At 39.2% G+C, this 20,417-nt stretch overlaps 1 protein-coding gene across 2 annotated transcripts in view; it reads right to left on the reverse strand.

Annotated features, from left to right (window-relative positions):
* The window catches only part of LOC121653329 (1-phosphatidylinositol 4,5-bisphosphate phosphodiesterase gamma-1-like), a 42,787-nt gene that overhangs the window by 21,006 nt on the left and 1,364 nt on the right, over window positions 1-20,417 (reverse strand). For both annotated transcript variants that reach the window (XR_006012782.1, XM_042006719.1), the window contains exons 2-4: window positions 6,976-7,125; window positions 6,173-6,266; window positions 1,979-2,026 (exon numbers count right to left, since the gene is read on the reverse strand). Coding sequence is in view for 1 of the 2 variants with exons in the window: in XM_042006719.1 (XP_041862653.1) it covers window positions 1,979-2,026; window positions 6,173-6,266; window positions 6,976-7,125 (292 nt within the window). In the remaining variant the exon portion in view is untranslated. The remainder of the gene's footprint in view (window positions 1-1,978; window positions 2,027-6,172; window positions 6,267-6,975; window positions 7,126-20,417) is intronic.

Genomic DNA, 20,417 nt, shown 5'->3' on the forward strand with positions numbered 1-20,417 from the left:
ACAACCTTCCTGAGAAGAACGCAAGTGACCTCACAGGTACAATACTGACGTTAGGCTCATTTATCTGTGCAAAGCCAACATAAAATGCACAACAACATGAACAAGACAGACCGCGTTAACACTGTAGGTCCTTTTGCTTTTTTGCATGGTTGTTTCTATTATTATTTAAATGCAACCACCATCACCCTGCAGTGCAGTAGACATGACGTCACTTGCAGAACGCTGTATTTATGGAGGTACATATGGATGCTAAACGTTTCTTTTTTTTTTAATTTGGAAGTTCCTAAGCAGTTGGAACAAAAAATGATATCCTACTGATAAGGGAAAAAAGGAAATTAAGAAAAACGGGAGGATAAATCTTAACTGCTTCTTCTGTACATCTAGATACAGAGTTGGAACTTTGCACAGATTTCTGACGTCTGTCTCACTTCAAAAGCGTAAAAGCTGAAAGAAATGCAACATGACCGTTCAGACTGAGATCACTTTAAAAGACATCAGACATGTATTCGATTTGGTACCATGTAAGATAGTGGGTGGGGTCAGATTTGAATAAATCATTTTGTGCTGTTCAGACTGTAATAAAAAGATCTGAGTCACATATGGGCAAAAAAAGTTAGATTTCAGTCACTTTTGCCTACAGTGTGAACAAAGCCTAAAACAACATGGTCAGACTTGGACACCAGGTCATCAATAATGACACCCAGAGCCTTTGTTCAGGAGGTACTAGAAGAGAATAGTTTCATGTTGATATTGTGGTGGGTGGAGTAATTAACTGGGATGACTGATAGCTCTGTGCAGTTTTATGTAAAGGTGTCATTCCTTCATCCATGTGAATATGTCAGAGACCAGCTAAGATTCATGCTTTAACTCTAGGATTGCCCTATGAAATTCATTTTCATGTTTTCCAGATTGTTTTATTTTTTACTAAAGTGATGGAGCCTGCTGTTGTTTCCTGGTTTGTCAGCCAGTATATCTCCATCCTAATGCTTCACCCGAAACAGATGAAGCTTTTTAATTTTTTCTAGAGCCCCTTCGTGTTGAATTTCTTAATTTTTTTAGACATGTCAGGTGTTTCTGTCAACCTCTCAGCCTCTGCTGAAGTCCAGGGGGATACTTGAGCCCTGCATGAGTGACATCACCTCCACAAACGGGTGAAAATGCATTCAAGCTTTTCTTGTTTATTTGGCTCAGGCACAGTGGAAAACGCTCATCTGGTGGGGATAAAAGATTCCACCCAAATCTGTTGTTTTTTTCTGAATGAAGGAGGTTGATCTTTCAAGAGTAACATCCACAGTTGGACATCATACACATAGGATTGTCATCCACGATGAAAGAACAGGACCAAGGATAGTAGTATCTATTGCAAAGAGAAGGGGTCTCAATACCAAGCCTTGGGGCATCCCGGAGAGAAGCAGTGAGATGTGATGAAACACTTCTCCATTAAATGACAAACTGAATAAATACCCAGTGGTGTGTGATTCACACCAACGGTCTGCCATGCCTGAGATCCACATCTCAGAGAGTACAGAAAGGATGCCATTGTTAACTCCATCAAAACCTGCAGAGCAGTTCAGCAAGATGGGGTAAAAACAGAAGGCTGTGCTCCAGCTCTAGCTTCCTTTAGGGCATCTGCAGAGAGGAGACTTTTACCGATTGTATTAAGGATTTTATCCAGTTAGAGGAAATATGAGAACTGTTTGAAAACCACCTTTTCAGAAAACTAGTTCTCAACTTGACCAGGGTTCAGAGTGGGCTAGTGTTACTCGAGCTTCTCTGAATGCAGCTGGAAACATGCCGGAGGCAAATGAAGCATTTAATACGTGTCTGAATTCTTGTACAATGAAAGGAAAACATTTTTGAATGAAGCTAATGGGAACTGAGTTCAGCAGACATGCACTGATGTTGTGGAGCTGTTGTCGGCTGTGGTGGTCTAATCATTGAAAAATGAAGTTAAATATCTTTGTAATGAGTCACCCACCTGCCCTCATGGTTCCTGTCCATAACTTCAAACTGTTTCCTCAGCCACCTGCAGAAGGAGAGGAAGAGGATGTTAAATAAGTAAATGTTGGCTAGAATATATTGCAGGAATAAAAGCAGAACATGGACAGTCCTGAATGTGTTCAGCATTTACAAATTCATCATATTTTTGCTCCATTACATTTTAAAGTTTGGCACGAAGAGCTTTAACCTGTGTTTGGCTAAAAGACTGAGGAGAAATCTGAGAAATATTTAATAAATACCTGATAAATTAGACAAGAAATAATCCTTGTTATAGAAACAGATAAAACAAATTAGCTTTTAATATCCTGAATCTGTTCATTTCACTGGCTGAACTGCCAGCTGTAGCTTTAGGGATTTATGCAGTTTAATGATACAAAACTTTGGCTAAATTAGCAGGGGAGTGGAGAAAAGTTCCAGCTGGTGCATTTTGAATTGGTCTTGCTTAAGTAGCCAACTATTTTTTCTCTTAAAGCTACTAAAAATCTCAGTCCTGAAACTACTAACTTCTCTAGAAATGGTTGAAAGGCTTTAATGTCCATTTGTAGGATTCAGCAACATGATAGTGGATTTATTCCATGATGCATTGTGCCTGAAACTCATGGAAAAGCTCTAAAACCTGTGATACAAATCTTCATAATCTTCAGTTGACATTAAGATATTTCAATATTTTTCTTCTTAAATTTCTTAGCATTGTACATTATATTATACAATCACCAGCCAATTTATCAGGTCCTTCTGTTCAACTGCTGGTTAACATAAATATCTAATTAGCCAATCACATGGCAGCAACTCAATACATCCAGTCATGTAGACACGGTCAACACGACTTGCTGAAGTTCAAACTGAGCATCAGAATGAGGAAGAAAGGAGATTTACGTGACTCTGAACGTGGCATGGTTGTTGGTCTGAGTGTTTACTGGGATTTTCACACACAACCATCTCTAGAGTTTACAGAGATGGTCTGAAGAAGAGAAAATATCCAGTGAGCAGCAGTTGTCTGGACCAGAATGTCTTGTTGATGTCAGAGGTCAGAGGAGAATGGGCAGACTGGTTGTAGATTATAGAAAAGCAACAGGAGGTCAGATAAGTACTGGTTCCAACCAAGATCTGCAGAACAGCATCTCTGAACACACAACACGTCCAACCTTGAAGCAGATGGGCTACAGCAGCAGAAGACACACCGGGTGTGTCCTGTCAGCTAAGAACAGGAAACTGAGGCTACAATTCACACACACACACCAACACTGGACAATAGAAGACGGAGAAACGTTGCTGGTCTGATGAGTCTCCATTTCAGCTCCACATTCAGATGCTAGGCTCAGAATTAGATGGAAACATCATGAAAACATGGATCCATCCTGCCTTGGATCAACGCTTCAGGCTGTTCCTGGTGTACCCAGTTTACCATTTTCAGATGGCTACTACCAGTAGTGTAGCTCTCCATAAAACTCCCTCAGTGGTCAGAAAGGATTAGTGAGCGTTTGAATTGAACACAGCTATATTTATGAATATTACATCCATTTCAGCAGACAGATGTGGAACTTTCCACCTCCTTTTCCTCCTGAACACCCTGCCTCATTCATCAACTTCCACCACAAACTTCTTTTTATATTTATTCATCCAGCAGATACTTTTATCTTAAACGATTTACAAGAGAGGAACAAATCATGTCGATGTGGGGGTGTCACACCTAGAGCACTTTAACATGTGGACTGAACTGCAACCTTGTGACTGATGAACAACCGACACACAAATAAACACTGAGTCAAAATTCAGTTTTAAAAAGCCTTTGCTCAGATATAGATAATCTTCATTCCTTTAAGGGTTATAAAAACTGAAGATAAAATCATTATACCACGGGAATCTCACACATCTGCAACAATTAGCAGCATTAACTAAAGTTTCCTCTGAAATGTCTGTGAAAAGCTGACAGAAAATGGGAACATAAGAGGATATGCACAGGTAGACTACAGGTAGGAAATCTGTCTCTTCTTTTACCAGTCAGGAAAAACAACATCCCATTCAGCTGATGGATCCTTTCCCCCAAACGGTCTACACAACTTCATAAACAGCCAGAATTAGCCCGCTCATTTCCTCTGACCATTCTCACCGTCCGTCTGCAACAAAACCAGCTTTCTCCTGCACAGCATCGCTGTTTTCACCACAGGAGCCAAAAACAGCCTCCGCACATTCATCTGCAGTAAATATTTTCATCTCAAAACAAATATTTTTCCTCTCCTCCAACTCTCCGTCCACATTTCCACATGCAGCCAGATGTGGATGTGTGAGATGCAGGATGGGTAGCACAGCAGTCGTATTTCCGTCTTGTGTTTCCATTTATCGTTGGGTCTTTAACTGGCTGATTTATTCAGCTCATTAATAAATAACTAAACTGTTAGCAGCACAGTTCATCTGGTTTTTGTCATGTCAGCTTTTCCCTTGAGACATCCTAAGACCTCAAACAGTGTTGTACTTGGCTATCCCAAGCTTCATGTAAAAAACTAAATCCTGTTAAAACACAGCAGTCAGTCAAGTTTCTCCAACACGTCCCAAAGAATCTCAGTGCCCCAGAAAACTCATTTTTCACAGTTTGAGCAAAGGTAAATTCTTAAAAGCATTGTTATCTTACAATGTGCCTGTGCCATAAAAGAAGAAAACGTATCTATTGATGGGAAATCTGTTTGGTAAGTATTAAGGATGTTGCTGAGCCAAAACCTGACAAAGTATAACACTGTAAGATCATAACGCTGCTCCCACGGGCTTATATAGTAAGCTTTAGGTATGACGGTGCAGTGCTTCGTCCACCACTCTTCTTCCCCTGATGTCTCCATCACTCTAGAAAAGTATTTCTCCAAATCTTTCCAGGTGTACCCTGACACCCACCTGATAAAATGCTGGGACAGGCTCCAGCTTCCCCGCAACCCGGAATGGACAAAGCGGTACAGAGAATGAGTGAATGAATAAAAGCTCAGACTGTTTTCATAGGAAAATGTGCTGAAAACATTAAAGATGTCCTCTACTGTTGGTTCTTCCTCCAAATCTTTGCAGAGTAAGACCATCAGTGTCTCTAACAACAGCAACAAGTTGTGCTGAGCTGGTTTCATGTTTCTTCTCACATAATAAACACAATGCCATGGGTGGGTTGCAGCTCATGGACATGAATCCCAATTAAAACATTTTCACCTAAATTACAACATAATTTTACAGGCTTGACTTTCCAGTTTCTCTGCTACACTGGCCTACAAATATATTTCAAGTGTTTATGCTAAGAAATGATTGACATATGATGTCTGGCACGAGCCCATCCAACCATTTTCTGTACTGCTTTGTCCAGTTCAGGGTCGCAAGGAAGCTGGAGCCTATCCCAGCCGGTGAGACGGGGGCATGAGCCAGAATATCAAAATTCCTGGTACGTAGGCGACCTGGGTTTGTTAAAATTAATTATACTGAACACAGCTTTTTTTGTTTGTTCGTATTTTTCCATTTTTTTGTTTTAGACAAAAGGAAGAGCAAGCTGCCTTAGTGTCCCTTTATTCTTTATGCTGCCATGGAAAATGAACCTCACTGTTTTCTTTAGGCTACACAGCTGTTGAGTCCCTTCTCTTTGCATTGTGTGTATGAAATTATATTAGTTTCATAATTTTTTTTACCTTTCCTGTGACTTTTTTTGTCTTAATTTCACAAATGGTCTCTGATCATCATCTTTCCTGAAAGCCCATGATCCTTTTACTAGTTTTAAATATTTCCTCAGTTCTATTTGCTTCTTGCAAACTAATAATTTGACCCTTCTGAAACAAAGGAACATCTTTTCCACAATAAGTTATGTTTTTCATCATAACTGTTACTACATATCCCTCCGGTACTTTTCCATTTGCGTAGGTAAATTCAGGTAGTTTTTGTTTTGAGCCAGGCAGTGTATGTTTACAGCTCAGGATTCTCCACCACTTAGCAGAGATTGTTAAGACGCTGCAGTGCTTGAAATCCAAGTAAAAATTTCTTGCGTTGTTGAGTCTGCAAAAAAGCCTCAACACAACATTTAGAGGAAAATTTATTCATTCAGTTGATTAGGGTCTAACACACCCATCAGTGCTCACAATCCTTCATCCTCAGAGCAAATGTCTGGTCTAATGAAGGGTTTAGGACCTATCAGCTCTAACACACACACACACACCTGTCGATCTGCTGTGGTGCCGGAGCTCTCTGGGTGTCCATCATCAGCCAGTTGAGTCCACTGATCCACATGTTGACTTCCTCCTCACTGAAGGCTGCAAACACACATTAAAAGAGGCAGAAAAAATGTGTTTGTCGACTAAAACATGTCAGATTACCAAGTGCAAATGAATGTACCTCAGTAAACAGTCCCTGAAAATGAATGGTTTCCTCTGGTCTGACAACAAAGCCGGAGTCCTGCAGTAACTTTACTGAAACTTGATATTTGGGTGTTTTTGTTTTTATTTTTTTTTAAAGGAACCCATAAAAACCTCAAGAAAAACAGAGCTTGACTTAAAACTAGTGAACGATCAAAGGTAAACAATAGAAAATAGGCTGATTTTTTACATTTTAATTAAAAAAAATCATTAATAAAAGCTTTGCTGATTGTTTTTTGACAGATTAATCAACAAAGAATCTCAGTTTTAGGTTACAGGTTGGTTTCTTGATAAATAATGAAACTGTGGGGGGTTGATAAGGAAAAGCAGGGGGCCCCTCTGTGGGTTAGTCCCGCCAGGAGATCAGGTTGAGGAAGTCTAACATATTGTTGTTGTTGGACTTTTTGTGTGATTCAAACATAATAAGAAATAATAAGAAAAGTATGTAATAATGCATACATGATCCTTTGAGGCGAGTAAGGATGAGAAGTAAATAAAGAGCGAGACAAAATGAAAATAAAGATGTTATGTGAGATTTAAGCTTTAGTTCTGTGACGATGAATAGTATCTGTGAAAACACACAACCACCACACACACACAAACGGACCTGCCACACTGAGGGTCCGGAGGCGGAACTCCAGCCCGTAGAGCACGATAAAGCAGTGGGCGGAGTCCAGTTTGCGAGCCTCCTCCGGGTAGCGCTCGAAGTCACGGGAACCCTTCCCCAAACGCAGCTCTCGGATCTCCCGTATGTCAACTGGAGGAGGAAGAGGAGGAGGGAGGAAGGAAGGATAGTATTGCATGAACACAAATATGCACAACCACAAATCACACTGGCATGTTGTTCATTTTCCTGCCAAACACCCAGAAATCTGCTGCTGGAGAGCTGAACAAATGCTCACTGTGTGTGCATGAGGCCCAAAACAAACACACAAATGTCTGAGCAGTCAGCTGCAGGACGCTCCAGTTGTCTGCAGACGTCCTGAGCCACAGAAACACTGCTGTTTTCACAGCTACTGTTAAAGAAAAACACAATCTCTGCAATATTTGATGAAATAAGTCATTTGAAATGGACCAAAACTACTGAATCCAGTGAAAAATGGAACATTAATGGAGACAAATAAAATCTAAAACTTTATAAAGCACTCTGCGCCTCTTGTTTATTTGCTATTAGATCTGAGGCTTAAAATTACCCTGAGAATTAAACACTTTTTAGCCCCTATAAATATTGTTAAAAAACCTTAGAGGCATTTCATGTCTTTAACCTTTTAATGCACAGTGTTCACTACACTGGACACGTGTTTAAAGGTTCTTTTCTAGCACAGTGGTTCCCAACCTGGGGTCATTGTGATTAATGTCCAACATTATCCCTATTTTGAGAAAAGAAAGTAAGGTTATATGTTAATTTAACTAATGGAAGGACAGCACTCAGCCAGAATACAGTATTTATGGTGAGTATCTTACTATTGAAAGCATAAAACCAAGCATGTGGTGGAGCAGGGGTCCATGGCTTTTCAGTATTTGCATTTTCTCAAGAAAAATAGGTTGGGAACCACTGTTCTAGTATATGTATGGGTCAGGTTGTTATATTTGTAAATTAACCACTTCAGTGGACATTAGTGATGTTTTTAATACACTGCCACTCATTAAATAATAAATAAATAAATTATAAAATTTTGTATATACACTGTAATTATTTTATTATAAGTTTGCAGCAGTGATTAACAGGGAAAAATATACAAATGTGTTTTATTAGATTAGATAGTACATAAATATGTCAGAATATTATTTTATAAATATTTTTAGACAATAGCTAAAAATAAAAAAGGTGGGGAATGTTTTAGAAATCCCCACCCAATCGAACAGATTCCCCGGACTATTCTGGTGTAAATATGGACCTGAAAGTGCTCACTTTGATCCAGAATCAACAATTAAAAGATTCATTAAAAGCTCTAAAAGTGCTGTTTTCAGTCTGAAGTTTTCCCAACACCTGCTTAAAATCTAGGTGAGCCTCTAACTGCATTTGCACAATTTTCTCCAACACACTGGAGCTGATTCGAAGGATCTAAATTGGGATTTTTTTTTTGTTGTTTGCTGAAGTCTTTTTCTTCTTGAAAACAACTAATTAACACAAACATGTGATGTAACATTCAAGCAAGCAACTGTTTTCATGTTTTTTTAGGAGACCCTTCTGTTGGCTAGAGGTTTCAGCCGGAAGATTTTCTCATTGCCTGGAAAGCAATGCTCTAAATTCCCATCAGATTTCAGGGATTTTTATGACTGTGGGAACTTTGTAAATGATCAACAGTGTTAACCAGCTAACCAGCTGATAATATTTTAAAAATTACAACAGGTGTTTGTGTCAGTGTGTCAACGAGCAGCGACAGCTGCCTCAGAAGGGTTAACAGAGGCCGGCGAGCGACCGCAGAATGTGATGCAAAGCCTGGACTCCACTTTGACACTTGCAGCAGTCGACACACCCACAAAGAAAACCCCAGCTTATTGACATAGCAGATGTGGTGTGCAAACACACACAAGCATACACTCATAGATGATCTGCACATTCGCACATCAGACACAGAACCACTATAACACACACATGCATGAGCTAAATGTCTTTTTTAAAACCCTGGACACTACTGGATCCCCTTCCAAATCAAACCAGCAGTCCAGAAGAAGTCCAACTGTTTTTTTTCCCCCTTTTGTAGTCAAAACTTCCCACTTGGACAATATTATCTGTCCAACAGACAGACGACTGTGGACACACAACAGGAGGAAGAAACTGTTTATTGAGCCAACGTGGCCATCCTCAACAGGCTGTAAATAATCCTGAATCAAAGAGCTGTGAGGAGAATCTGGCTCTGATCTGAGCGTCCTGCATGTGCAAATGGCAGGGAGAAGGTCTGGCATGAGATTAAGAGAAACCTCCGTTTTCCTTGCATGCAAATGTGTCCGAACTTAGTTCTGAATTAGAGGGTTTGGTACCGGCAGCATCAGAGAAACAAATAATTCAATCTGTACACAAACAGGCCATAAACCACCGATAACATATGACCTATTTATAAAAACAAACTCTGTTTTGCCACTATGTAGACGTATCATTGATCTATCAGCCCGATTACTCATCAACTATTGTTAGTTAATATTTAACACCATGATCACACTAAGCTGAGTACATGCATAAAGAGATCTCTATCTGGTAAAAATGAAACATCAAGTTTCTCCTCTAGGAGCAAATCAGACAAATCCAGAGTGTGTAATAGGGTCTTCTAGTACAAACAGGGACTAAACAGATGGAGGCAGTCACGCAGCATCTCTTTGTTTTGTGAAACAACACTTTTAAAGGTTCACTCTTATCCCAATTCTTAAAAAACAGTCCATCTGTGCTTTAAACATTCAGATATTTTGGTCTAAAATGACGTCACATCTGCTGAATTTAGATTCAAGTTTCAGAGAAGACAAATTTTAACTGTTTTTTAACTCAAAATTGTACCAGGACAGCAAAAACTATTGTTTAGGTAAGTCAATATTCTACCAATTGTTCAATCAATTACTAAAATAGTCATTTTAGCACATTAAAAAACAATAAAAACTATTTAAAAAAGTCTCAAAATGATCCACTCAGTTTCTTTTTAAGAAAATTCAACAGATTTAATTATTGAACTGAAGGCAAACAAAACCAAACCAGTTTGCTCATTGAAGTGGCAAATTATCAGTTTTTCCTTTACAAATTTACCAACAAGACAGTAACTTGAAATAAAACTATTATGAAGTAAATGTATACCTTAAAACTAAGGTATACATTCGCTTTGTTTTTCTTAGATTTGTAGGATTTTTATTAACTATGAAACCTGTGAAATTCTGCACAATGACTCAACTCAACTAAACTACTTATTTTTATTTCAAATATGTACAGTGTGATGCTGTTGGAGTGAAAAAATTACCTATTAAAATGTGATTTAACATCAAAATGATCAAAACCCGAAAGAGAATTTCCTGTGTGCGGCAGATTATGAAGATCAGCTGTAAAAGACAACAGAGCTGCCACGTAGATATTCTCACAATTCTTCACCGATTTTTCCAGTGTTACCCTAACAACTGCTGTGATAGTACCTTCCACAACAACTCACAGTTTTTTTGTCTGATACTGTCACGTGTCCAAAATATACAAAATCACATCATGTCCTTTATGTTTACAGAAGTTTAAAGCAATTGATGCCATGTTTTTAAAACGGGTTTAATTTAGTGTTTTTCACCATTCAGTCGTTACACAAATGTTGCTATCCAAAATAAATTCATATGAAACACTTTACTACAAAAAACTGAAGATACCGGATGAAACTGCTCTGATCACAGACTGGACCACTGGTATCCTGAAATACACCTGGAAATGATTGGGATTACTCAGCAGTAAAACTCGCCTTGCTGTTGACCCCAGATCAAACAGACCCAGTGTTTACTTTTTCTTTTTTTCCCACTGAGAAGTGAGAGGATCACAATGTCATCGTCAGTGCTTGACAGCTCCATTTTACCTCATCCTGCAAATATCCTCAAAGTATATATTAATAAAATAAATTGGATTTTTGTGCATGGTGTATATGTGGAACTAAATTAAATCAAAATTTAACCAAATTAAAAAAAGCACACATTTGAAAAAGACGGTGAAGAAGCTTTAAAGGCTTCATGTTTTGTTACTTGTTGAAGTAGAGGCATGGCTTTATTTAGACAGCGGCTGACAGTTCAGGCAGATTGGGACTGTATTTTCTTTTGGTTTGGTGTTTTCTACATAAAGTTGTTTTGTTGCTGGTGCAAGGAAAAGTTTTAAAATAGACGGTTGGATCTAAAGTCCACAAGATGAATAAACAAAACAAAAAGCTAACAAAACGTACTCATAATACTTGCAGCGGTTTCAAGCTGTTTCCATTACACCAGTTTAAAGTCTCCAAAGTTGAGTCACTTTCTTCCCAAACTGAAGGAAAACCAACCAAGAACTATTTTTAATCCCTGCATTGAACCTTTTATCATTTCCTGCCTTTTAGTTTGAATGTTGGACAGTTAAAATGTTTACAATAAGCCCAGTGATGCTGGATAAGATATGTTTCTCCATCAGAGACGCTCAGCACCTCATCTTCTCTCTTTCTGGGTCAGCTCTGACTGCTGGACTGAACGGCAGCTCCTGAATGCAGCTGTGTGATCTGCTGACCTGAAAACACCAGCTGCTGATAATTGCAGAGCACTCCCAGTGAAACAAACTGTTCCTGGTACAGCTGATGACATCACTTCTGCCAGATGGTGCGGATGGTTTACAGCAAGTCCAAGAAAAGTGAAGGACGGGAGAGGAGGAGAAAATAGATAGCAGGGATTCTGGCTAAAAGCCCTGGCAGGAGGACTGGCTCTAAACCCGATGCTCTAAACTTTTAGATGAATCCTTGAACCTTTTAAAAATTTCCACCAGCAAACTTTAAACTTCATCCAATAATATGGACCCTGCAGAAAAAGTCAGCACATATGATCTGCCATCGTTCATATCGGTGCAGGATGCTGATTGGTCCAAACTTTTGTTTTTAGTAACAAAGGAGAACTTGGAGCCTGACTAGATGGATTCACTTGTGATCTTGCTAGTTTCACAAGTGAATCCAGCCTTGTAAAGTCAAAACTATAAAAAACTTAACCAAATGTGTTCGTCTAGTCAGCCAGTGACTGTTAGAAACCAAGAGATGAGATTAGAGACTGGCCTTCGGGTTTGAATCCAAGCACCCAAACGTGTTCGGCATTTCAGAGGATGCATGTAATGCAACTGCTTCTCGTTTCTAGGGCGTCACATACTTTTCAATCAGACCCTGTTCAGCCTGAGATACAGGCTGTGCAGAATGTCTTTCAGCCTTTTTTGGTTGTGTTTTTGTCAGTCGGTCTGTATGGACGGATTTTGATCACATTTTCAGAAAGTGTTGGAATGAAATAATGAACAAGTGGTTAGATTTTGGGGTGAACTGGATCACCGCCTGGATCCAGGAATTTTTAATAGGATTCTTTACTTTGGGGAGACATCAACAAAAGGAGGTGATCTTTTAAACAAACTGGCTCAAAGGGAGGTGTACTGGATTTCTACACTAAATACTATGATGAGTTCAGTCTTAGATGTTTTCTAGCCTGAGATTGTTCACTTCAGTGTTGCATTTCTAACAAAAGTGATATGTAACTGGGAGTGGTTTGCATGATGTGATTAAGAGGACTGGACAATGACTTTAGTTGAAGCTGACACCTGTATAGCACTTAGAGGTGTGATGAAGGCTCTGTGCCAACCACATAAGCGTACTTTATCTGTGATGTGAGCCAAATAAACGACTCATTGTGAGCATTGTGTTCTCCTTCATCTGGATGCTGAGATGTGCATCTTCTTTTTTAACTTTTGCAACTGTTGGGTTTTGGGTTTAGAACTCCACTAAGGCAACTTCAACCCCTTTTTTGTCCTAATAGAATTTCCAAATTTGCCAGGTGTAAGCAAAACGATAAAAATAATAGATGAGGTTAATATCTGGTTAATTTGGAGATCACATTAGAAAAAAACAAACAACAGCAGCAGTATCATAGATGGTATTTAAGGCCGCTGAAACAAGACACAGGGTGCTAGCCAAGCCATTTTCTGTTATTTTTACCGCTGTCAACCCTGTGTTACCGCCGTCGATTCCGCCACAGAAACACGCAGCTTCAAAACTATTTCAATTTTTGCCTCAAATGACAGTTTGCAAACTGGCTTTAGTTGCTCAATTAAGTTTTTTTTTTTTTTGGCTATTCTTGAAGAAAAAGCTGAATTGCAAAGGAATAAATGGAAACATCATCTGCAAACAGTCAACGTTTAACCCTGATTCATCTAAAGAACTATCAGCTGCTTTTTCTTCTGGAGATTAAACATGGACAAAACTCGCACAAATAAGGGAATAAAAACTACAACATTTGTAAAGAATTCCTTAAAACATCCTTCCATTTTACCCTCTTGTATCGCCATGGCTGCCATTTTTGTTTGCATCTTCCTTCAGTTTTTGTCTCTGTTAACCACCACCAGTCCTTTTACTACAACCATGTACCGTGGAGGTAATCTCCACCTGCTGAGGACATTTAGAAATGACCAGGTTCACAAGATTATTATAAAATTCACTTTAAAACTGAGAGCGTGAAAAACAACAGAATACGATGCATTCAGAGTGAGAACAGGCTCGCTGGCCTCAGTTTAATGGAGGGGATAAATAAATATAATGAAGATGGAGAACTCTGAGGGCTAAAAATAAAAAAGAAAATGCTATCACTCTGCAGTAATATTACTACTGCATCCAACTAAAAAAAAAAAAAAAAAAGCTGTGGATGTCAGTTGTTGCCGTTTAAATCTAGGCTTAACTAAGTTCTGGTTAACCCTAAACACTTCTTGTTGGATCAAACCACCCAGATTATCGGAGGCAGCTGGCGCCTCATTTGGGGTCGATGCCTCTGCTTCCTTCAGATGATTTCTGAGCTTTGTTTTCAGTCCTTTAATCTGAGACAGGAAGTGGGACACTCCCTGATAACCCAACACTTCCTATGCCTCCGGGTTTTATACCTCCGCTGTTTGCCAAACAGCTCATCTAAAAAAACAAAAACAGAATCTGAGGTGTGTGTGTGTGTGTGTGTGCAAGGATGAACTATCTTCAAGTAACGGTGCAGGAAATAAGAAAAGCATCAAGCAACAAAAACAAAGGAAGGAAAAGCAGGAGACCAAGGGGGGATGTGAGGAGACAGAGTGGAGGTCAGTCACATAAATACGAAGAAATAACCTTGAACCTCTAAAAGAAAGTGAAAGAAAACAGAGTGGGTGAGATGGGAGGTCAGAGAAATCTGAAAACGAGATGGGTGTTGAGGTGGATGCGTGGGAGCAGGGAGATTTGAGAGAGGAGGAGAAGGAAAAGAGGGGAGCTGAGAGATAGAGCTGTGGGAGATAGAGGGAAGGAGAAACCTGCTGAGTTCCTGGAATCTGCTGGAGGCTTCGTCCGGTGGGAGGTTGTTTGTAAAGGGACATTTGTAGGTTATGAAAACATGTGTGTGTTTGTGTAAAAAGTGTTGTTTTCACCAGTTTGAGAATGTGAAGATGAATGAGCAGAGAAGGTGTTTGCTCAGATTCATGAGTGGCCCCACAGATCATCGATGGCATCATTTACATGGTTTAAAACCAAAGTAATTAAATTAGGCTGCTCTTTAAAGGGTCAGTACACCCAAAAATTGTGTTTTTTGAGCTGTAAACAACACAGAACTACTTAAATGTGATGAAAACTACATATACTGTAAATAAAATTTGTAATGTTTTCATTTATTTTAAAAACAGGATTTTGTGGGAAAAAATTGCTCATAACGTCGTTTAGAGGGTAAAACCAGGTTAAGTTTTTTGTGACATAAAGAGGTTATCTACGTCACAAGAAAATTTAAAAAACCCCACAGTCCCCTCTCCAGATGCAGATAGGCGGGTCCTCGCCTTGCAGGCATAGAGAACCACACCCACCAGCACATAAGAAGGGATGTGAACTTATGGTGTAGATTTGCTCCTTTCAGACTTCTGTTCTTTAACGGCTCAGACTGATACGCTTCAGGACCACCCTGTTCATGTATAGCTGAGGAGATTCAGGAGGGGAAAATCTTCCACCTCATAGATCGCTCTGTAGTGTTTGTGCTCTTTGAATCTCACTTTTCCTCTTGCCAGTAAGCTGAGCTGCTGTCTGTCAATCATTTCTGTCTGTGTAACCCGACCCGGCCACTCTCCACACACTGATCACCCCAAACCTCCCACTCCAACCCTGTTTCAAGCATTTTTAAAAATCTGGCAGTGGGTGGAGCTACACAAAAAGTAGGGGGTGTAGTTACACTTTAAACCCATCCCCTACAGCTGCTGTTCATCCCTCATGTTTCATAAAAAAAGGTGGATGAAAACTGATGTGCCACTGAGAACTCAGTGAAACCACACAGCTGCATAGTCTACGGCTAAAACTGGAAACCCTTGAAAAGTAGAAGCAAACCTAAAAACAACCTCTAAAGAGGAGGTACTTAATTTCTGGGAATATCTGGGATATTATATCATACCTACTCGGAACAGTTAATGAGTGTTATTGTTTATTGACTGAGATCAGAAACAGAAAAAACAGCCATAACATTTTAGTCTTTGCCAGACCAGACAAGATGCTAATCCCTATAATAAACATCAAGTCTGTGAAATGGGGATAAAAACACAAACCACCAAAAGCAAACATCTAAGCATTTTTTGGCACATTAGTGGAAATTTTTGCTCACTTTTTTGCTGTTTCTGTCCACCTTTTGTATACACACCTCTTGAATAGAAATAAAAAATAGCTATAGAAACCAGTTTAGCGACACTCAAACAGAGAAACTCACTGCAAATAAAAATGAGATAAAACCTTATTTCAGATATAAAAAGAAAACACACATATGTCAAAGAAAAAAGTTCACAATAAAAAAATTAAAAAAAAATCATAAAAGCCCCCACAAATACAAAAATTAGCCCCCTGAATAATCACAGTTCTTACAAGACAACAAAACTAACACTATAAGTTACTGAAACAAACATTCTGCTGCAGTAAAAACACAAAAAACCTGAACATTTACAGCAAGTGAAGAATTTGTAGGGGCCACACCGAGTGTTTCAACCCCTTATGATGCAGACGTACTGGTCCCGGTACATGACTACTAATCAACAACATTGCAGCCATGTGTGCAAGCCCCTCCATCATAAATGCCCACAACATACACATCAAATGAAAGCTCAAAGTCTCGTCTTTCTGATGATATAAACCATTTTGACACGCAACAATCACAGCGCTAACACTAAAGTCTTTTTTACAGAAAAGCAGAAAGTTTAAATGTTGACTTTCCTTACCTTTGAGGGCTCTCTATAGGTCAAACATCAATATTTCCCATCAAGATTGGTCTCATTCTGTCTGTACGGGTTAGGCGAGGACAAAAAAATTATTTTTTCTGTGTGTTCTAAAGTATATAACTTTTTATCAGTAATACTTACAGTGATTCTGATTGCTGTGGGTGAAACTAGAGAGTGTTACCTTTACAAAGAGCCCAAGCCTGTACTTACAATCCAGAGGGTTCAATAACAGCAGTAATTCTAATTTGGAGAGGTTTGCCAAAATGCCCCGCTTGATAAGGGGTTAAGAGAAATTGAAATAATTAAGATTTTGGATGTGTGCAAACATTGCAATACCAAAGTGGGATCCAATGAGGATGTTAGTCAATATTTAGACTTTGAGTATAAGATAGACACAGGAATATAAATGGGATATCTTCTGCAATTCATGTAAACACCATAGTAAGATATGATATAAGTACACAGACCACGGACAAAGTCACATTATCCATGTTCTGCTCTTAGGTCGTATTGATAAAGTATGTGTGATGCAAAAGTGATTTTATTTGTGACTGAAGTTTACAAAACAAGAAACCAATGTCAAATTTAAATGGTTTGAATTATTTAGGATATAAAAAAAAACAAAAACAAAAAAAATATCATATTCTTTTGTGCCTGTTCTGAGGAGCTTATTTTCTAACCTGCAAGTGCTCTGATAGTTTTTAACTTATAGCAATCTGTTGCCAGTGACGGTGATCTACTACAAGTGATACTGATCTATTGACAGTGACAGCAATCTAATGCAAGTTAACTGTTGGATGACCACCATTCTTCTCCCTTGTTTCTGAGTCATGTTTTGGTTATACTTTAAAGAAGGCATTGCACTTGATGGCGTCATGCTATTACATAGTTGAGGCCATCTAGGCATCTATCGCTATCCAGTTGATACTCTGAAAGTGAAAATGATCTGCTGCAAGTGACCGCAATCTATTGTTAGCTGTAGCAATATATTACGAGTGACAGCGATCCATTGCAAGTTATAGCGATATATTGCGAGTGAAAGTAATCTCCTGCAAGTTAAGCTGTCACGTCCCCTGGTCTGAAGCCTGGGTACGTGTGTGTGTAATCAGGTGCCTGGTCTGGAACCCTTCACACCTGAAGGCCTGAACCTCTGAGGATTCCCTCCTCTACAGTGATTGGTCACCTATGTTTCCGCATTCCTTTTGGAGGGAGATCTACGTAGGGATCTCATTGGACGAAGATTCCACAGCACTTCCTCTTCCACAGCCAACCAGAGTCCAGGATGGCCTTTAAAAGAGGGACGGCTCCAGGAATCAGGGCAGCTGTGTTCCTTTGGCCCACAGCTCACCAACTCTGGGATTTGTGATTGTAGTGGCTGGTCTGAGTACCGTTTGTGGTTTTTGTAAGAGCGTTAACTTCCCTTAGTTAGTAGATACACGATTGTGTTTGTTGGATATTGAGATTCTGAGCTCTCCTTCCTGTTGTAAGTTTGGGTTATTCCTTTTGTAAGCATAATTAAGCTAATCTTTATTTTGTCAGAAGGATAATTACAAGCAGCTCTATTTTGTGTTAACGTTAATTGTAAGATTAATATTGTGGTTTGTGATTGGTATTGGATTTGTATAGTTTAGTTTGTAAATATATTGAGGATAAGATTAAGAGGACTTTTGTTATTGATAATTATTTGGTTAAATTATTACCTCAAGTGAGGACACCTTGTGTAAATTGGATTTTCTTTTCTTGAATTTGATTACCGTGGTTGTCCTGTATTATTTTGAACCTGGTTGTTTGTTTATTTTTTTATTATTAAATAATTGTAAATGCGTTAAATTGATTCATTGTGTTTTTGTTTCGGACCCCGAATACCCCTGGTTACCAAAGGGGTCGTAACAACAGCAATCTATTGTGAGTAGTAGCGACATATTGTGAGTGACAACGATCTATTGCGAGCTGTAGTGATATATTGTGGGCAAAAGTGATCCACTGCGAGTGACAGCGATCTATTGCAAGTTATAGCGACATAGCTTTACTGTAAGTGACAGCGATTTATTGTCCATTAACATTTTGCTAATAGTCATAATGACACTAACACTATGCTAATAGTCATGGTGACAGAAAGTTCTACTTCTACATATGTGCATACTCCGAAGGAAATCTGAAAATGAGCTGGAAATTCAGCTGCATTAATATACAAAACATGTACTGTTTATACAAAAATTATGCAAAGAGATTAAAGTTTGAAGCATGTGCATAAATGTCCATATGAGTAGTCTTGTACATGCAGGACTGATATGAGTTTGAGCCACATTATCTGGATGCTAGTCTGGTTTTTAGAGCGTTGCATTCACAGGGTTTGGGCTGGACTAGAATGTTTACATGCTTCTTAAAGTCTGATTTTGGTGTGACTGAAACAAAAAAGCTTTTTCTAGTGTTGTGTAAACATGCTTGCTGATTACTCATAAGTACTTCACACAACAGCCCTTGAAAACACAAAACAAACTTAACTGCATATTAAAACTTTAAACTTTATTCATTTAAGAAATCTTGAAAAACTTAAACATGCGAGTTTAGGGTTTATACTCAAGTATAAACCAGCTTGTGTCTCTGTCTCATAGGGGCCTTTTTTCCCACCATTTTTCATAATGCTGCGATATAGTAGAAAAGGACAGATGGCAGCCAGAAGGAAATTTCATCGTGCCAGTTGTAAATGCTTTAAGTTTTCTCAACGTGAGCATACACTTCAACAAATCCATCCTCAGGTTACATAATCCAGGCCACAGACAATAGCCTCCATGCTCCAGACAGGCCGAGCATACAGTCGCCTGCTCCTCTGAGGGCAACACCGCCACTCGACTCCAAAGCTGCAGGCTGCCTCAGCCCACAGACAGACAGTCATTCAGACAGACAGGAAGCTCGGGGCTGGTGGAGGATCCATGTGGCAGCAGCACGCCGCCCTGTCTGGAGAGTTACTGTGAAGCCGAATAGGAGGAAGCAGAGGCCACAGGGTTGCAAGCCCCCTGTCGGCTGAGGAGGCTGTGACAGCACCTCAGCTTGTGTGTTTGGGTTGGGACGGTACCAGCTGACCTCAGCAAAATGTCAACTTTTACAGAAAGACACAGGCAGAGAAGGGACAACCCTGCAAGTGTGCTGTTTTAGACAGACAGATCAACCAAATTAGAGAAGCAGAAAATCAAATCTGTATCTCTTCTTGTGCTGGGAATGTCAGCACTTTACATGACTGAAAGCAGAGAAGCTAGAAACTGCAACATGATTAGAGACTATTTAAGAAAAAATGTTCAATTAAACATAGCCTCAGTTTCTAAGATTGTATGTGCATTTTTTTCATGTCAATTTCTCCAAATAAAATGTCCCCTTATTAGTTTTATGTGCTAAATTTGACATAAGATCAACATTAAGAACATCAGCAGCAAATCAATGGCCACCGGTATCAGAAAATCCACACAAGATTTTTTTCTAGTTTTCTTGAAAAATGTCACATCCTCTGGCTCAGCAGGTCAGCACCTGTATTAAAATCCGAAGAGGCCGACCTCTTTACAGCAGTGAATGCAGAGAAGAAAACAGTACCTGGTGTTCTGTCTCTGTCTCTGTCAGCATGTCTTCCTGTAATCCAGGTCTATATGTTGTCCTATATTGCACCGTAATAGTAAAGTTGTCATTATATGATCACTTAGTCATCTTATAATAACTTTTTCTCTTTTTATAATTAATCACCATTTGTCTTTTTAGACCATCAGTGTCTCTGTAACATTATACGTCACCATTTGTCTAACTTAAGTCGCAATTTGTCTCTTTCTAATCACTGTCTTTTTATTAAGTCACTATTTGCTTCTTTTTCTTGTCTCTTTGTGTCTCTGTAGCCACTTTGTGTCACATTGTCCCTCACAGTCCATCCATTTGTGTGCATTCTGCATTACTTTACAGAACTGACTTCGTAGTCAAATAAAGTCTTTTAGTAGATCTTGCCAGATCCACTGGGACCTCTGCCATGTGTTTCCAAGTCTTTGTCCATGTTTAGTGTCCCTCCCTTACTGTTATGGTCAGCTGGAGTCATTTTGTGGTTGTTTTGTCTGTAGTTATCAGTCTTCCTGCACTACATCCAGTTACACCACAGGAAGAAC

The sequence above is a fragment of the Melanotaenia boesemani genome, chromosome 14, assembly GCF_017639745.1.
Source record: "Melanotaenia boesemani isolate fMelBoe1 chromosome 14, fMelBoe1.pri, whole genome shotgun sequence".
Lineage (NCBI taxonomy): Eukaryota > Metazoa > Chordata > Actinopteri > Atheriniformes > Melanotaeniidae > Melanotaenia > Melanotaenia boesemani.